At 48.9% G+C, this 19,063-nt stretch overlaps 1 protein-coding gene and 1 long non-coding RNA gene across 4 annotated transcripts in view; one reads left to right on the top strand and one right to left on the bottom strand.

Annotated features, from left to right (window-relative positions):
* The window catches only part of UBASH3B (ubiquitin associated and SH3 domain containing B), a 153,092-nt gene that overhangs the window by 119,272 nt on the left and 14,757 nt on the right, over window positions 1-19,063 (top strand). For both annotated transcript variants that reach the window (XM_006072534.4, XM_045162978.1), the window contains exons 4-10: window positions 739-937; window positions 4,394-4,563; window positions 9,171-9,379; window positions 13,046-13,178; window positions 15,563-15,683; window positions 16,509-16,631; window positions 17,932-18,024. In XM_006072534.4, the coding sequence (XP_006072596.1) occupies window positions 739-937; window positions 4,394-4,563; window positions 9,171-9,379; window positions 13,046-13,178; window positions 15,563-15,683; window positions 16,509-16,631; window positions 17,932-18,024 (1,048 nt within the window). The remainder of the gene's footprint in view (window positions 1-738; window positions 938-4,393; window positions 4,564-9,170; window positions 9,380-13,045; window positions 13,179-15,562; window positions 15,684-16,508; window positions 16,632-17,931; window positions 18,025-19,063) is intronic.
* LOC102413332 lies at window positions 12,877-15,900 on the bottom strand. 2 transcript variants are annotated; one of them, XR_328790.3, is made up of 3 exons: window positions 15,798-15,900; window positions 15,029-15,249; window positions 12,877-13,305 (listed from the first exon to the last, which is right to left on the bottom strand). It is a non-coding gene; the product is annotated as an uncharacterized LOC102413332 (long non-coding RNA). The 2 variants fall into 2 exon arrangements; XR_003103990.2 differs by lacking the exon at window positions 15,798-15,900 and adding an exon at window positions 15,544-15,665.

The raw sequence follows: 19,063 nt of genomic DNA, 5'->3' as shown, positions 1-19,063 counted from the left end.
CCAGCTATAGTCACGATAAGGCAGAATGATCACACTTTAAGACAATATGTTTTTCTAATATTTTGGGTGGTTTTTCCAGAATCTCATTCATATTCTCCATCCCCCACGCCCTTTTATAGGTGAAAATATGTTCCTAACACCCTGTCTTTCATCATTCACGCTGAAAATTAAAATGATGATCATTTCCTCTTAGTCACCCAGGATCTTTCTCAAAAGCACGTGGAGTTTGAGACACTCTCATTCTTTCTTCCAGCTCTCAGGGGGGTGGGGGTATAGGAGGAGGAGGATGTCACAACTCTTGGAGCCTCATTCTCCCCCAGTATTGTGGGGTAAAGGTGGCATCAGCTTTGGATCATTTAGGCTGAAGAGAAAAGGTGCAGATGATGCCAAACAATAGAAAATGCACAGCAACTTACCTTGGGGTGCTGCGCACTCTCCAGGCGTGTCCCTCATGCTCCATCTCTGCTGGGCCAGCCCTACTGCATTCTGGCAGGGCTCCGAGCACAGCATAGAGGAAGGGCATGGGGAGGGGGTCCATTGCCCTGGTTTAATCTACCCGCTGGATAATCCGTCTCCAGATAACTGGGAGGCTGCGGGTCTTCTCCCTCCTTGCAGACAGGAGCAATGGTTCCAGGGCTGCCTCCTCAGCCCCCACTGTTGGGCAGAGGATACAGAAGTTAAGCAGTGGCAGACACTGCCCCTTGGCTCTGAAAGAAGCGTCTTGTTTTTCCCCACCAGTGTGAGGACAGCAAGGTAGATGCCCTGGGGGAGGCCCTGCAGACCACCGTCAGCCGCTGGAGATGCAAGTTTTCAGCCCCGCTGCCCCTGGAGCTCTACACCTCCTCCAACTTCATCGGCCTCTTCGTGAAGGAAGACAGTGCAGAGGTCCTCAAGAAGTTTGCTGCCGACTTCGCAGCAGAAGCTGCCTCCAAAACTGGTGAGCCGCCAGCTGCCAGGCCAGCCAGCCCTGGGAATCAGGAAGTCAGGAAGGAAGGGGACAGAAAGTGATGGTGGAGTCGGGAGGTCCCGCAGGAATGGGCAGAATGTGACCAAGAAGACAGCCGTTTCCTGTGGACCCCACACCTCTTGCCCCTTTGAAAAACATTCAACTGCAGTTCTGCTGACCTCCTTGAGAGCAGGTGCGATGACACCCATGTTGAAGGCACGCAGATGACTGTTCCTATTGATCTGTAAGCGTGTTCTTTACAGCCCTGCCATCGGCTCCTCCCTTCAGTTCAGGAACGTTTTGCCTTTTTCTTTGTTTTTGGCTGCACCTCTTAGCCTTAAAGATCTTAGTTCCCCACTGGGGATTGAACCCAGGCCACAACAGTGAAAGCACTGAGTCCTAACCACCGGACCTCCAGGGAATTCCCAAGGAACCTTCTTTTCCTCCTCCCAACCCCCCTCGCAGGCAGGCGTTTATCTGGGTTGCCCTGTCCCCTCCATGAGGACCGAGGCCTTTGTTCAGGAGATCGCACAGCCCAGAGAGAAGAGGGGAACCACTTAGCATCCAGTAATAAATCCACTGAGCCAGTGACACCTTTCATTTGACTAGCTGAAGCCCGGTAGACAAGCCCCAAACGTTACCCCTTCACGATGCCACCTGCTCTTTGCATGGAAGGCCTCAGTTCAAGCCAGCAACCGAGGTTTACTGTCAAATGAATCTTCTTGGAAGGGTGCTCAGGATGTGTATCGACTCAACGGCAGGACAGCAGGCAGCACAGAGAGGGGACAGGAGACCAAGGTTTGCAGAGCCTTCCGGGTGACTGCAGGTGCAGACAGCTCACTGAGCTCCACAAGGGCTTCGCCTGCCATGGGCCGGACAGACAGACAGCGGCAGGGGGAGTTTACTCGCTCCCCTTAGAATGGAATCACAGTCAGCAGGTATTTACACCTACCGTTTGTTTCTCCGTGTGGAATGCAGCAGGGAAGAAGCAGTGGTTTCTCCCGGCAGAGGCATGCTTGGGAAACCCCATTCGTATAATGAGAGCTGTGAGGAGAGAGGCCAGTGTGCCCGGACGGGGTGGAGCAGGGCCCCCTTCACAGAGGAGAGGAGAGTCACCCCAGGAGGGTGTCGATCTCCTGCAGGAGGGCAGCACAAGCACAGGCAGGGAGGAGCAGGGTGTTTGGGGGCAGCAGAGGGGACAGCGCCCTGACCAGAGCCGAGGCCGTGAGCGTGTGCCCACCGGCATCCTGGGTGTTGAGTGCGGAGCTGGCGGAGCTCCACCGTGTGCTCCCTGGGCCCCTGGCCTTTGGCCTCCACCTCACCTGCCCATGTCCCTAGCTGGGGTTTTCATCCCCAGCTCAGGCCCTTTTGGGCCTCCCTGGTAGCTCAGCTGGTAAAGAATCCGCCTGCAATGTGGGAGACCTGGGTTTCATCCCTGGGTTGGAAAGATGCCCTGGAGAAGGGAATGGCTACCCACTTCAGTATTCTGGGCTGGAGAATTCCATGGACACAGGAACCTGGTGGGCTACAGTCCATGCGGTTGCAAAGAGTCAGACACAACTGAGCGACTTTCACTTCAGGCCCTTTTGCTCAGGGTCCTTCAGCAGAAAATCTCCAAACAGGGCCCAGGACTCTAGGAAGAGTGTGGTGAGGGCCCATTCTCAGTGAGCTCTGCACTCTCAGAAGGACCCAGGCCCTTAGGTCACCTCTGTGCGCTGGGAACCGGGTCTTCTTAGATCCCTACCCCACCCCCTCACCCCCCAGGGCTCATCTCTGCTGACTTGGGTGGAGCCTGCCCGCTTCACAGACACTTAATGTTTCAGACAAATGGCATCATCGGCAGATTATTTCCTGTTCCCATCCCTCCACCTCAGGGAAACAGCTCTTTTTCATCCCACAGTAGCTGTTGTCAAAACCACTAAAACTCCCACAAGAACCAAGTCTGATGTTGTAGCCACAAAATCCCAGTCCCTCCCAAATGAGTAAACCAGGTCTCGGCCAGGACGCGGCTGATTTATAAAGCGCATATGGTGGGCCCTTGCTGGCTTTCCTGCCAGGAAGGGGGCAAACCAGCTCCCCCCCAAATCCCTGACCCATCTCCCCAGGAACGGGCCTGCCAGGCTGGCATCTCAGCCCTGGTGCTTCCCCCTGGTGGTGATTCAGAGAACTGGCTGGCCCTGCCTCAGCCCCTGGCCCAGCCTGGACAGGTCTTGAGAAATTGTGCCTTGCTATTCAGAGGTGTGGCAGACCCAGCTTCCACCAGTGAGTGAGTAGATGAAGTGTCATCCATCATCCTTAGTGGTTTAGGGAGATTGATTTGTGTGTATTGACTCATTTAACAAATACTGAAAGTCCACAGGGGTGCCTGCTGAGCGAGAGGAGGGGTGCTTGTAATATACAAACAAGACACAGAGCCCTCACCTCAAGGGCTTTTATACCAAAGATACACAGTGCAGTATAACAGAAAAAGTACTCAAAGCCACCAACCCAGGGACGATCCCTGGTTGGGGAACTAACTCCTGCATGCCACACAGCATGGCCAAAACCCCCCAGAGACCCAAATCTACTTGCATCTGTGTGACTAGAGCAAGCCCCTTGATTTCTGGAATTCCCTTCTGTCATATCTTCTTCAGTGTTCTAACTTGGACAGTAAACGACTCTCCCCAACTGAAAACACATATGAAAGACAAAAGGCATTGCCTTGTGTAGGTAGGCTGGTTTGTTTTGTTTTTTTCAGGGTGTCTTAGATAGTCTGCATACTTGAAACCTAGGGCTCTTAATCGGGTGATTTTGCGGCCCTCACCCCTGCCTCCCCGGTACACTTGGCAGTCTCTGCAGTCATGTTTGCTTGTCACAACTTTGGGGGTGCTACTGGCATCTGGTGGGTGGGGGCCAGGGATGCAGCTAAAGACCCAATAATGCACAAGACATCCCTGCTACGAAGAATAATCTGGCCCAAAATGACATTGAGAAACCCTGTTTTAAACTTTGAAAGTAATCCATCTTTCCCCCCCATTTCTCCATCAGAGCCACCCAGAAGCTAAAAGACTTGATTTCAAAACGAAGACAATTCAGCTTTGGGAGTCTCAGGATGACAAAATTTGCTCCATACTTAGCTCATCCCTTTAGATCTCGATTTCCTCATCTGAATGGTGGGGCCAGTGATACTCATCTGGATTTGTTGTGAGCAGCCAGCAATCAAAACGATTGCCTCTCAGCTGATCCAGAAAAGCCAGACACGTAGCTGTTTCTCTCTTGGACTGTGGGTGGTTACATCCCCACCCACTCTTATTCAGCTGCCGAGAAGGAGAGAAACAGCTTTTGTCTGACCAAGGGGCTCCCTCCTCTACTTGTTGGGAAGCAGTTTTATCAGGGCATCATTCTGTGTTCCTCCTCGTGTCTCCACCATTGCAATGCACCAACTGCCTGTCTCCTCCCTTCCTCTAGAAGTGCACGTGGAACCCCACAAGAAGCAGCTGCACGTGACCCTGGCTTACCACTTCCAAGCCAGCCACCTGCCCACCCTGGAGAAGCTCGCCCAGAACATCGACGTCAAACTGGGATGTGACTGGGTGGCCACCATATTCTCCCGGGATATCCGATTTGCTAACCACGAGGTAACATCTCACGGGGGCTCCTGCCCCTGCCGGGGGTGCCGGGCACCGTCAGCACCAGCAGCACTTGCTGCTGAGAGGAGACAGACACCCGGGGAAAGCAGTGGGGCCAGCTCTGGACCAGGAGTCAGCCGGCCTGGGATTTCGTCCAAGCACTGGCTGGCTTACTGGGAATCTGTGCATCTTGCATCTCTGGGTCCCACGTGGCTGAGCTGTGTAATATTCCCCACTGTTCTGTCTGCCCTGCCAACCTTACTGGAATAGGATAGAAATGAAACAGAATAGATAGAAAAGCATGTTGGTAAATTTTAAAATATTCTATCTGTTCACGGGATGAATAGGTAGAAGACATCACCCTGATCTTAGGTGAGAAAGATAGCTAAATACAAAAGAAAATCTGTGAACACATAGTTAACAGGTATTTCCTGTGGCATGCACATTACCCTGGAACATACTAAAATTTTAAAATGTCCTCTGCTCAAGGAGTTTGAGTCCAGTGGGGAAGAGAGAACAGATGCATATGAAATGAAGGCACAGACCAAATATCAGGAGAGTGTGTGTGCATCACATAGGAGGCATAAGAGGGACAGGCGGAACCACTGGCACGGTGCTGGCATCCTTCTTTTGAGGGAACCCACATTGCTTTCCAGGATCAGCATGTGCCACCTCTAAAGAGTCTTGCTGTCCTTTTTCTCCTGAACGAGAAGCTGAGACATGGGGATTCAGTGACTGGTCCAAAGCTAAAGAGCAACTTAGGACCAGAACCGAAGCCGAAAGCCAGAGGTTCTGATCAGTAAAGATGGGCAACCCACCTAAAAAGAGACCAGAGTCTGCAAAAATTGTCCTCCGGTTTAACTACATTTGTGAAACATAATTTATTTCCTAGTTTTTCAGCAGCAAAAGAACTGATATTTTTGTTTATAGACTTTTAACATCCTTTAGACATTTAAAAAAAAAAAATTTATGAAGAGATTCAGGGTCTGGGTTAGGCGACCTCATTGTTGATTTGAATGTGGTGGGAAGAGCCAGCCCCTGATTGAGGTCTGTGGGGTCCGAGAGGGTCAGGGATATGCAGCTTTGTCTGGCTCTACTGATGGGACCATCAAGTCCTCCTTCCAAGTCATTTGATGCAAGTTTCTGTAAAGATACAGCAAGGAGACTGAGCTTAGCCTTCCTTCAAAATTCTGGCGTCTCCTGGAATAGCTTAGCGTGAGCCCTAAGTAGAACAAAAGAGGTGTGGCTGAATGGATCCCTTCCGAGGGCAGGGGAAAAACTGTCAAGGATGGCATGCCAATGGGCTATGAGAAGTCACCTTTCAAAGAGAAGGGAGGTGGCGATGGAATTTTCCAAGGAGTATCTTCTAATCAACAGTGCCCTCCAGTTAACTCAGAGGGTAATTGCTTTTCTGCCTGACCCACATTCTGCTCAATTGGCACCGAGGGAATGAGGCAGCTAGTGTCCACAGGAATTATTTTCTAAAAATAACATGGCCTCTTTTTATCTCTTATTTGTAAAAGCTCATTTATTACTGCTCCTCTTGATCAAGTTCTCCCTCCAGGGTCATCTGGCTTTACCTGAGCCCCGTGCATATATAAACTTCACCTTGCCTTCTACCTCCTCCTGTGCTCAGGAGGCAGGATTGAGTGATCGGTCCAGCGAGGTAACAGATGTCCAGACAAGGCGAGTGGTTTAGGCGAGGACAGTCAGCAGGTGATGCCTAGGAATCCTCCGAGATCTCACCCCCTGCTGTTCAGGCGCTGACTTCTTGTGGGCTTGCACGTGCCTGCTTGTGCTGCACACCGTCTCTTCCACGTTCAGTGTGCCATGCTAGTTTTATGTGCCAAACACTGGAAATTTAGAGGAAGGACAGAGTTCTAGAAAAAGCATAGATTTTGGAGTCTAGCACACACGGCTTCAAATCCTGACTCCCTATTTTCACAGTAGTTAGATTCGCTTTTACAACTTCTAGACAGTAAGCCAGTCCTTGGTCCTCTTGGGCGCAAAACAGTGATGACATTTTGCTAGACCGTTGGTATGGACTAGAGGGCCTCCCGTAGGCGAGGTTGCAGCAGCAACCACAAAATTGCCACAGCTGTAAAAAGGGCTTCAAAGGCAAAGAGGGTCAGTTCCTATCATCACGAAGGGCTGTACCTGCCCTTCCCAGGGGAGCAAACTTTGAGCTTAGTCCCCAAGTAGAAAGGGAGGAAAACATACTTGAAATAGACTCAAGAATTCTTACAAGTAGATGCTAGACATAAGAGAGTAAGGATCAGGTAGGACAAAACTTGGAGAAGGGAATGGCAACCCACTCTGGTGTCCTCGCCTGGAGAATCCCACGGGCAGAGGAGCCTGGTGTGGGCTACAGTCCATGGACTTGGAAAGAGTCAGACGCAACTGAGTGACTAACACGTTCAGGACAAAACTAGGCAGTGTGTCCTGAGATCTCCCAAACTTGGGCTGACTTTTGCATGCCGTGTGGTTTCGGTGAGCAGGAAAGAACTATGGGGACCTGAGCACCGGTTATAATCTGAGATTTGCTGCAGTACATTGATTTTCCTTATTGCTTATTCAGTAAGTCAAAGCTCCTTGTTGTCCAACTGCTCTCTGCCTAGGAGTTGTCCCTTCTGCCCCTTTCTGTACCTCGACCTCCCTGGGATCTCCTAGAGCCAGAAGACTCACCCCCAAGTGAAAGGAGGGATGAGATCTTCTCTGTCATTTTTGAGTTTCTCAAAGGAAAGGCCTGCCGCTGAGTCAGAGGCATCATTACCCAAGACTGTGCTGCGCTTGAGCATCTAAGGAACCTGAGTTTAGACTTGTTCCCTGTGACTCGGTGCCTCTCTCCACCCTGTTCCAGGAAAAGGAGCATTGCTTCTGGTGTCTCATCACATACCTAGCTTAGAGATTTAAGGGGTTGTTTGTGAATTTTTTTCTTTTTCCTTAAGCTGTTTTTTAACAATCCAGCAACAAAACCTTCCTGGTTCATTTGGAAATGTGACTTGAGTATGTATCTGGCAGAGGAGTAGGGAGGTGACAGGATGGAAGAAGATCTGGAGCCGATAGATGCTGGAGTGAGGATTCGGAGAGGAAGTGGGTGCCCTAAATAAAAGGGATGTCAGAAATCCAGTGGGGCAGTCGAGTTCTGTGCATTATCACTTTCATTCTCTGGGGGGGACGGGGGGAATCATTTTTACTGGCTCTTCTTGTTAGAGATTTCCGGAAGGAAATTCTTTATGACATGTCTGATGGATATCCTTGACCCCAGGGAGCTGATTAGCTCACAGGCCTACCTAACATAGGCTTTGGGGGTTAGCATCAGCTTGATGGAAAAATAACCCCTTGAAAGCCAGGTGTCATGGTTCCATAGAAATAGTTACACCTCTTCTGTGTACCAGAGTCCTCAGGAGTTTTCTTAGATTGTCTCATTTAACTTTTATAGTCCAAGTATTATTTTACAGATGAGAAAATGAAATGGTAGCCACTCAGTCGTGTCCAATTCTTTGCAATCCCATGGACTGTAGCCCACCAGGTTAGTCTGTCCATGGGATTCTCCAAGCAAGAATACTGGAGTGGGTTCCCATGCCCTCCTCCAAGGGATCTTCTTGACCCAGGGTTTGAACCTGGATCTCCAGCATTGCAGGCAGATTCTTGACCGTCTGAGCCACCAGGGAAGCCCCTGCAGATGAGAAATAACAGAGGCCAAAGTTAAAAACCCGTACGTGGGAACCAGAATACTTAGCTTTCCTCTGGTGGCTTCAGGATTGAAGGAAAAGCTGATAAATCAGCTCCGTCTTAGTGTCCCCTTATGAAACACACAGAAAAATATTTTCCTTAGTATTGAGGTCTCCTGCTGTTAACAGAAAAGTAGTAAAATATTAATAGATGTTTTCCAAAGTATCTTCGTACCTCTGCCTGTGAGGCAAAAAAAATAAGGAGGCAAAATATGGAATAAATCAGACGAGTGACATGGCCTCGGGTTGGCCCAAGGGGCTTTCTCTGAGCCCAAAGAGGGAACACGTGGTCTCCACCTATTGACTGACAAGAGCTGGTTACACACAGGACGCTGATGGCTGTGAAAGGTATTTTTCTTTCGAGGGCTTTGTTAAACATGGAGGTTTAAAGAAAGCTCTTTGAAGGCAGGACCATGTCTTATTTGAGCCACTCAGTTACATGGAGAGGAGACATTTCGTCCCCAAAGCCTTCCTAGCAGAGTCTCTCATCTGGGTGTTGGTGACATTGCATGGAAGACTCCTTCCCATGAGCTGTGTGTCCGGGGACTCTTACGGCATCAATGTGACAGACAGAGCAGGGAAAACGAGGTTCAGACCCGTCTGTAAAGCAGTTTACTGGAGAACCTGCAGGTTTTCATATGAATTTATAAAAGCCATGTCTTTTGAAGCAAAGCTATGCCTGAAGGAAAGTCTGGAACCAGCCAGAAGCACTAGCACCTCCTGAGAGGAGAAGAAACGCCTTCTGATCTGAATCCAGATCTACTCGGAGCCTGCAGACCCCAGAGGTGCCTGTGAACGTGAGCAGAGCACACAGGCGGGCCCTGAGTGCCCAGCAGAGCTGGTCAGGCGTGGGCCTCACGCCTCCCTCTCCCCCTTTTCCAGACATTACAGGTGATCTACCCGTACACCCCGCAGAATGACGACGAGCTGGAGCTGGTCCCCGGGGACTTCATCTTCATGTCGCCCATGGAGCAGACCAGCACCAGCGAGGGCTGGATCTATGGCACATCCCTGACCACGGGCTGCTCTGGACTCCTGCCGGAGAACTACATCACCAAGGCCGACGAGTGCAGCACCTGGATATTTCATGGGTGAGCCCATGCCGGGCTCTCTGCCTGCTGCTTTTCGAAGGACACTGTGGCCCTTGAGGAGGTGGTGGGACACGCAGGGTGGCAGTAGCAGCATGTGGAGTCCAGCGCTCTGGGTCCCAGACGTTCAGGGAAGGGCGGAGCTGGGGCCTGGGAAGAGTGGGAGACGGCATGCCCTGCTTTACCCTACCTGCCACGACGGCTGGAACATCTGTCAGGATTCTCCATCAGAGACTAAACAGGCTGCTTAGGGGACATCTCTTCTGGCCTCAGTGTGGGTTATCTCACCATCGAGTCTTTATGGCTTTGGGGCTTCTGTCCACTTTGTCCCAGGTCATTGTACAGACTCCCCAGAGAAACAGGACAGATTCTCACTATGCCAGCCAGCCAGTAGTGAACAGGTTTGCCAAGGTCAGGGGACCTAACCACCTAAGCCAGTCCTCAGACCTGGCATATGAATGCCTAGATGACAGAGACCATTTCTATGGAAATGGGTAACCTCCAGAGGCTGAGAAAGGCAGGCGGTCCCTTCCCCCCCCCAGGTCTTCTGTGGAGTGCCCCCAGACCAGCCTGCTCCCACGTTGAGAGTGGCCTGTGTTGTATGGCCAGCTTTGTCCTGATAGGTGCCTTCTGTTCCTCTTTTACGTTTCTTAATCCGAGCAGTTCAGAGCCAGCGCTTCCCTGGTGCATTTTGGGCATCTGGCCAGGGCGTGTGTGCTGGTTTGTCTCCCTCCCTCTTGTTCTTGCCATGTGCCAACGTGGCTGAGAGCCGGACGCTCTGAACACCAGCTGCATGCTGTGCAACATTGTTATTACTGTCAGAAAAGAGAAGCAGAGACGGGCAATTTCACTGAGTGTTTTGCCTAAAGGCAGAAAAGAAAAGACAGTCCCCTCCCCTGATTAGCAGCGGGCAAATCACAAAACCAATGATGAGAAAGAGTATCTTCTTCCCTAATAACCCTCCCCAGCAAGCCTCCCTCTTCCTTCCCACCCCCAGCCCATGAAAATCCAGCATTTTGTAGCTCAGAATGGAAGGTCAAAGCTGCCTCGTGTTCCCCAGACCATTGCTTCTTCAGAAGTGTTTCTTTGTTGGGTTTCCAAAGTCACCATTGTTTTTTGTTTGGTTGGTTGGGCTTTGTTTTGGCCATGCCATGTAGCATGTGGGATCTTAGTTCCCCAACCAGGGATCGAGCTCCTGTCCCACCGCCTGAATCCAGGAAGCTCAGAGTCTTAACCCCTGGACCGCCAGGGAAGTCCCCAAAGTAACCATTTTATGCCTATAAAAAAACAAGTGAAGCACAGTATTTGTGAAGAAACGTAATCAAAAGATTTGATGATACCCAGCTCCCAGATCATTCTTACCAGTAGGGCTCGCTGTGGAAGGAGTACATGCAGGGGGATTCCTGCTGGCCTCGTGCAGGTCTCTGTATCAAGACCGCTCCTGCCGGGGCCAGAGCTCAGCCGAAGCAGGGGCAGCCTCAGCGTCCAGTCCACGGACCACAGGAGGCTAGTGTGTCACTTCCCTTTATTTTGGGAACTATGTCTGAAATTTCACTATCAGCTTCCACAGCCAACCCGGCTGAGAATGGGGACATACTAAGTATTAGGTGTTAGGGCGCCATAATTACGAATTTGAGTTTTTATTCTAGTGGTCTTAAATTCAAATCCTAACTCTCCATGCACCAGCTGTGTGACCTTGGCCAAGTTGCATGACCTCTCTGAGCCTCAGTTTGCTAATCTATGAAATGAAGATAACAATTGCATTTCCCTCATAGGTATCTGTGAACACTGCTTCTTAGGGATCAGTGCCATGTATAAAACAGCACTGGGTCTAAAACAGCCATTAGCTTTATGGTTATTCTTTTTCTCTGACTTGTCTTTCCTAGTCCTCTCTTACACGCTCACCAAACCAGATGTCCCTTCCACTGCAGTGATCCTATAGAAGCGTGGTGCTTTCCTATTTACCCCAGAAGTGGAAATGATTCAGAGAGGCTATCAGATAGTCTCGTTTCACTCCTAATCCTAGGTAGCCTGGGGGAGGGAGAGTCACAGGGCTCCTCAAGTAGCACCTGCTGACTTGCTAAGAAGTTGCAGAGGGGATTCCAGCATCAGGCAGGGACTTGGGGGGTCAGCAACCCTTCACGACTCTTCTTCCTCTGTCCTTCTCAAGTTTTCTGAGACCCTCCTAAGGAAACATTTTCCTACCACCTTTGCGAGAGCACCTCGCCTGGTCCTGAGTATCTCCAGACACATGTCAATTGGCGGAAGCCTCTGAGTTGGAGTGGGCTAAGCAGTCCTCCTCCGCAGCTGACCCCCAGGTCTGATGTGTCCTTGGGAGGTGTTTCCATGGTAATTACGGGTGTCAGGTACATCGTCCTCTCTGCACCTCATCAGACTGCGGTCTGACTGGAACTGTCAGCCTCACGCTGTCTCAGGGAGTCGGGGCCTTTGATTCCAGTGATGCCTGAGAAGAGGAGGCCGGCTGCCTCCTTGCCAGCTGAGCTGAAGGAGAAGGGATCCAGTCAGCGTCTTCACAGCTGGAATACAGTGCAGAAATTAGGAAACATGTACAAGCATGATGTCAGGAGGATTCCATAGATCCAGACATTTCAGGCCCTGGAGCTTTGATGAATCAGACAATGAAACTGAATTTTCTTTAATTCTGTGATGTTTAGGAGGGTCTCCGTTTAAAATGAAAACAGCCAGTCTATGAGACTGTGAGTGGCACAAGATTTCCTTAGAAATAACAAAAAGAATAACCAAAAAGCTAATAGCTGTGTTAGATTGAGTGCTGTTTTGTACATACGGAACTTTACCCTGATTATAAAGTAGCAAGAAATCTAAAGTTAAAATGTTCTCCCTTGACACCATCCATTGATGCAGGAGGAGCTGTCCATTGCATTTGCCTAACAACCATATTTGAATTGCAGTGTTTTATTAGATAAAGCTTTTTGGAAGCTTTGCTAATCAGAATAATTTAAACATGGCATGATCTGCTGCCTGTCTTTCAGCAAGACCTCTTTGGGGGGCTTCTGTAGTTACATCCAGAAACAAGAACTCTTGGCTCATAGCTCCACACAGCTGGTGAGAATGGTGTCCTCTGGAAAAATACTGTATTTAGTCCTCTTGATGGAGGTGTGATTGAGACGGAGAGGGGTTTGGGGACGGAAGGAGGTGGCATAGGGGGTGATGGCCAGGGACTTCTGTGGCTTCACTCGGAGCCACAGGCAAAGTGGTAGGGAGGGGCAGAATCTTCCTTCTCCTTTGTCAGTTCAGATGGAAATCACTGTGGAAAAGATTAAAGGCAGCAGGAATTGTTTATTTCTTTGGAGCCAGGAAAAGAGCTGGAAACAATGGTACAGAATTGATACCTCATTATTCTGCAGCATGCCTCTGGTGCCAGCCAGGCCCATGGCACCCGAATAAGCACAGCATCGCAGGCCCCATCCCTGCCCAGAGGGATGAACACATCTGTTCCAAGCACGGAAATCCATCCACCCCTAATTTATTAAGCAAGACTCCAGTATGAAACAGGGCGTTCCTTATAAAAATACCCAATCACTGTGTTGTGTACTCGAAACTCATATAATATTGTCAATTATACTTCAATGAAAACATTTTAAAAAGATGTTCCTCCTCAGTTAACATCTTCCTTGTCTCCCTCCGCAGCTCTTACTCCATCTTAAACACGTCCTCTTCCAACGCGCTCTCCTTTGGGGACGGCATCCTGGAGAGGCGGCAGTATGAGGACCAGGGCCTGGGGGACGCGACGCCCCTCACCATCATCTGCCAGCCCACCCAGGTAGGGCTGACCGTCAGGGCCACATCCTCAACTCTGCTCAGGAGGCACTGAGCACCTTTTTTCACAAAGGGTGAGGCATTGACTTTTCTGTCCTAAAAGGGTTACCGATCTCTCAGGGCACACGATCCTAAAAGATGGAGAAAAGAAGAAGAGTCAGATGGGTGGCACTGACAATGATTACCAGCTCCTGGGTCTAGACTAGTGAGGAAGACGGCTCCGCAAAGCAAGGGACGTGTTATCTATAAAGAAGTAACACAGTGGACCCTTGAACAATCCAGGGGTTAGGAGTGCCAAACCTCCAAGGGCTGGAAAATCTAACTGTAACTTAGAGCTGGCCCTCCATCTACCCAGTTTGGTACCCTCATATCCACCATTCTGCAACCTCCGATTCCACACTCTGTGGATCGTAGAGTTCTGTAGTATTTACTTTTGAAAAAAAAAAAAAAGCTGTGTATTAGTTGGACCCCGTGCAGTTCAAACCCAAGTTGTTCAAGGGTCACCTGAAGTATCTATTTCCAGGGCATTGTGAAGATTAAAGGAAATAAGAATACGGTTCTTAGTATAGTACCTGGCACATAGTGAGTGCTCAGTGTATGTCTGAGATATGCCAGAAAGGCTGCAGGATGGGGGAGTTGGGGGGAGGAGGTTTTGGATTTTAAAAGAACTTTTTATTTTGGAGTATAGCCAGTTAACAATGTGGTAGTTTCAGGTGGACAGCAAAGGGACTCAGCCATACAAATACATGTATCCATTCTCCTCCAAACCCGCGCCCCCATCCTGGCTGCCACATGACATCGAGCAGGGTTCCCTGTGCTAATGCAGTGGTCCTTGTTGGTTACCCAGTTTAAATTCAGCGGAGTGTACACACCCATCCCAAGGGCTTCCCAGGTGGCGCTAGTGGTAAAGGACCTGCCTGCCAACGCAGGAGATATAAGAGATGTGGGTTCTATTCCTGGGTCAGGAAGATCCCCTGGAGGAGGAATTGGCAACCCACTCCAGTATTCTTGCCTGGAGAACCCCATGGACAGAGGAGCCTGGCGGGCTTCAGTCCATGGGGTCACACAGAGTCGGACACGACTTAAGTGACTTAGGATGCACATGCACACATCCATCCCGAACTCCCTAGCTATCCCCTCCCCACATTGTTCCTCCTGGCAACCATAAGTTTGTTCTCTTAAGTCTGCATGTCTGTTTTCTCTTTTGTAAATAAGTTCATTTGTATCATTTCTTTTCAGATTCCACATATAAGGGATGTCATACCGTATTTCTCCTTCTCTCTCTGACTGACTTCACTTAGTATGACAATCTCTGGGTCCACCCATGTTGTGGCAAATAGCATTCTTTCACTCTTTTTAATGGCTGAGTAACATTCTATTGTATATGTGTACCACACCTTTATCCATTCCAGGGGAAGGGTGGTTTTGAACAGTATACATTAATACAAAGCCAATTAAAAGTTCAGGTGTGTTAGGGAACAAGAGACTAGCTGACAGTGGCTGGAGTCCGGAACTTGAGTTAGGAAACAGTAGGAGAGGCAGTGGGAAAGACCACGCCACCATCCCACATACCAGCCTTGCCAGGGCAACAGAAAGCACATGCAAAGTGTGTGTACTGGAATGCCAACCCCACAGGAGTTGACAGCCCCTGAGGAAGCTGGCAAGAGCTGCCCCCAACAGAAAGAAGAAATCTAGAAACATCTGCAAGGACCCACCCAGCAGTGATAGAAATCAGGGTCATTCAGACAAGCCTTTGACTGGACTTGCCGATTTCATCACCCAGAGGTAGCTGCTGTCCCCCCCAAGCCATTTCCAGGAACACCGTCATGTGGGCAGCTGGACGACAGAGCCTACCTGTGATTAGAACTGGCAAAGCAGGACCTTCTGGCTGGAGGAGACTATGGACCATGTGGCCTCACCACCATGTAGGGGAGATGAGGCAGGGGCATTTGTGGTAATAAAAGTTCTCGCCTCCTGATGAAGCATCTCCTTAGGGGAAGAAGCTGTCCTCTAGATGGCGTCTCTCCATACTGGCTAGTTTTGCCTCTGAGCTGTATGTAACTCAGGTTGCCTTCCTGTTCAGTAGTAGCTGGGTGTTAATGAACAGCAACAGTAACGATACAACCATTTTCATAACCCTTCTCATTTTGCAGAGCACCTGCAATTCATCTCATTTAAGCCTCAGAATAGCTTTTGAGGTCAGTAAATGAGGCTTACCACCCCCATCTTATAAACAGACCAGCTTAAATCCAGGGTACTTACGGGGCTTATTCCAATTAAACATCAGTGAGACTTATTCTAGAGCCTGGCTCACCCGGCACCCAGCCCTGAGACATGTCTACTACCTTGTGTGCCCCACCCTCACTTACAGCCTTTCTTTGTCCACAGCCTCTGAGGATCAGCAGCCAGCCTGGCCCTCAGAAGAGATGCCTCTTCGTGTGTCGGCATGGTGAGAGGATGGATGTCGTGTTTGGGAAGTACTGGCTATCCCAGTGCTTTGATGCCAAAGGTGAGTGGTTGGTTGGCCTGCTCCGCACTGGCATACCTCTCACAGCCTCTAGGGGGCAGAGGCAAGCTACATTTATCTAGATGGAGTCATTGTGTTGTAGAAAGTGCCTCTTACCTGTTACACTGTAAGTCCTTCCTGATAGTCTGGAGTGTTTGGAGGCGAGGACAATTCTCTCTCCCCTGTCTATCAACTGGGACACCATGGACCAAAAAAGGCAGATGTTTTGCCCAGAGCCATAGGACAGAGGCAGATGCAGGTGTCCTGATTCCAGGTCCAGAACTCCTTCCAGTAAGTTACCCTGGCTTATTTAGTTCCATTTTCATTTGTCTAAGATAGGCTTGCATCTCAGAGAATCCGACCTGCTTTGGGGTGTCTGGTTGTTACTTTCACTTAAAAACCATCTCGTGGGACCTTCCCTGCAGGTCCAGTGGTAAAGACTGAGCCTGCCAAATGCAGGAGCTGGAAGTTCAGTCCCTGGTCCAGGAACTGAGATCCCAGATGCCTTGTGGCAAAAAAAAAAAAAAAAAAAAAAAAAAACCATAAAACAGAAGCAATACTGTAACAAATTCAATAAAAGACTTTAAAAAGAAAAAAGAATACTAGTTATTAAGACAAAAAGACTTAAGCTCTTGTTACTTTTGTCAGCAGAATGGAAGCATGGATTTGAAGACACTCTGCCAAAGGAAGAGTGTCAGTATTTTCTAGAGAGCTCAGTTCAGTCTCTTTGGCGAAAGGGAGTGGAAGTGGAGAGGCCAGCAGGATCAGCACTAGAAGTCCTAAGGAAACAAGAAACTCACGTCGCCTTGGTCTGACATTTCTTTCCAGGCCGCTACATACGCACCAACCTAAACATGCCTCACAGCTTACCTCAGCGGAGCGGCGGTTTCCGGGATTACGAGAAAGATGCTCCAATCACGGTGTTTGGGTGTATGCAAGCCAGACTCGTGGGTAAGTGTCCCAGAGTGACCACATAGCCTTTTCTGGCTACTTCTTCCAAAGACTGGCTCCAGCAGATATGCCAAGGACACTGCTGATGGCTTTCCTACACTGCATTAACTCAATTCAAGAGATTTATTAAGTAACCATTAGGTTCAGGGCACTGGGTTGGTTTAACAACGTGAACAAGGTAGAATCCCTATGGAGGGGTGTGTGGCCTAGTGATGGGGCAAGGTCAGGCTCAGCATGGCAGGTAGGTCAGCTTCTTGCGGGAGGGTGAGGAGGAGGCACCCAGGGGTGGCTGAGAGTATAGAGGCCAATCGGTCTCCAGGATGCTCAGCTGTTGGCAGGTCTGGTCCTTACCCGCCACGCAGAGCCAGCAGCCTCGTCCCATTCAGTCATTTAACACACATGGTTTGATCACTTACCTTGTGCAAGGCACTACGCCAGGTATTAGGGATCTAAGCATGAGTCCCCACCCTCGGGGAAGCTTGTAAGTGGATGAATATCATAGAGTGTGTGCTTTATTCAAGAATGCAACTATGTACAAAATGTTATGGGAGCACAAAAGAAGACATAAGCCCAGAAGAGAGTAGAAGTTAGCAGGAGGGCAGGAAGGCATCTCAGTGGGAGGATCAACATCAAGTCATAGATGTGAGAAGCAGCATCTAGAGTACAGAGGAAATAAGCCGTCTTGTTTCTAGAGCATCGATTGTGAGCAGAGACTGGTGGGCTGGAGACAGAAAAGTCTGTGGAAGACTTTGACCACCATGGTAAGGTGTTTGCACTTCATCCAGGAGAGAAAGATGGGCATTTTACTGCTTGTAAGGACCAGAGAGACAGAAAGCGAAAGACAAGACGGGGTGTGTCCCTTGGTCTTCCATAGAAATACTGGCCAGGAGAGTTGTTGAAAATGAGACTGGGACTTCCCTGATGGTTCAGTGGTTAAGATTCCACTTGCCAACGCAGGAGACACAGGTGCAACCCTGATCCAGGAAGATCCCACAGGCTGTGGAGCAGCTAAGCCCACGTGCCACAACTGCTGAAGCCCAAGCGACCTAGAGCCCGTGCTCCACAAGAGCAGCCACTGCAGTCAGAAGCCTGACCAGTGCAACTAGAGAAAAGCCCGAGCAGCAACGAAGACCCAGCACAGCCAAAAATCAGTCAATTAAAAGAAAATGAGACTGAAACTGCTGGCCCCACCTGAGAAGAGAGGTTTGCAGGGTCTGCCTGGCATCCTCTCTTCCACACTGAGAGTCATGCTGAGGCTGTGTAAATTATCAGATTGATTCTTCTGTGGTTTCCTTTGCAGGGGAAGCCTTACTGGAGAGTAACACCATCATCGACCACGTCTATTGCTCCCCTTCCCTGCGCTGCGTCCAGACTGCATACAACATCTTGAAAGGTGAGACTTGATGAAGGTCAGCTAGTCCATCCCTCCATCACTAGACAATCCAACACTTACTAATAGATTACCCTAGATTCAGGCGAACATCAGCCAATTGGAAGTTTTGAATTTGAGATGTTTAGCAATGATACTTTCAGAAGATGACTTTGCAAAAGTCCAAAAATCATACTCTGATAGCGGAAGCAAGATGAAGAGAATATACAGATAATGTTTTTCTTGAAAATCTAAAGCTCTCTTCAGTGATTTGCAGGTTTGTAAAATGTTGTTGTCTGGCAATGATTTAGAGCCTACAGCGCACGATTTTTTTTTTTTTTTGGCACTAAAACAAATTGTCTCCTCCCACTCTGCTCTGTCTGCTTCTCCTTTTCAGCAGCAGTAGTTCTCCTAGGTGTCTGGAAATACGAATCATCCTTGTTTTACTTGATTGGAGTAACTTCAAAAGCACCATTGTTATATAGATATTCAGCCTTTGCCCTAAAATCCACAGAGGCCTGTGTTACAGGAATCTCTATTCTCATTTCACTGAAAGACAAACTAGAAGAAACAGCCTTGACTGTTTACTTGTACCAAACAACAAATAAGCCACAAATAGCTGAGCCAGCAAGGAAATTACACTATATTTGAGACGTCTATTCATTTACTTTAAGCCAGAATGCATCTATGTATTCAAATGCATTATCTGTTCCATTTGCACAGAAAAACTGGGCTAAATGCAATACAAAGAGTTAAACAGAGCCAGTTCCTACTCCAAGAACAATCACACTATCATAAAACACAGGAGTTGTGCATTGGCAAATATTCAACACTTGATTTTCTTGTAGAGAAAATGAATATATGACATGCAAATATAATGTAAGCTATTATAATGAATGCTAAAGAATTTCTGAAGTTTCTTGATAAGAACATCTTGGAACTGACTTTAGAAAGAAGAATTATAGTAGTCCCAGAGCTGTACAAACTATATAAATAATGATCTTTTAAAAAATCGGAAACCATTCAGAGTGCTCACACATCCTGGTGGTGTCACCAGAATATA

The sequence above is a fragment of the Bubalus bubalis genome, chromosome 16 (assembly GCF_019923935.1).
Source record: "Bubalus bubalis isolate 160015118507 breed Murrah chromosome 16, NDDB_SH_1, whole genome shotgun sequence".
NCBI lineage: Eukaryota > Metazoa > Chordata > Mammalia > Artiodactyla > Bovidae > Bubalus > Bubalus bubalis.
This window is presented reverse-complemented; position numbering and strand designations above follow the sequence as displayed.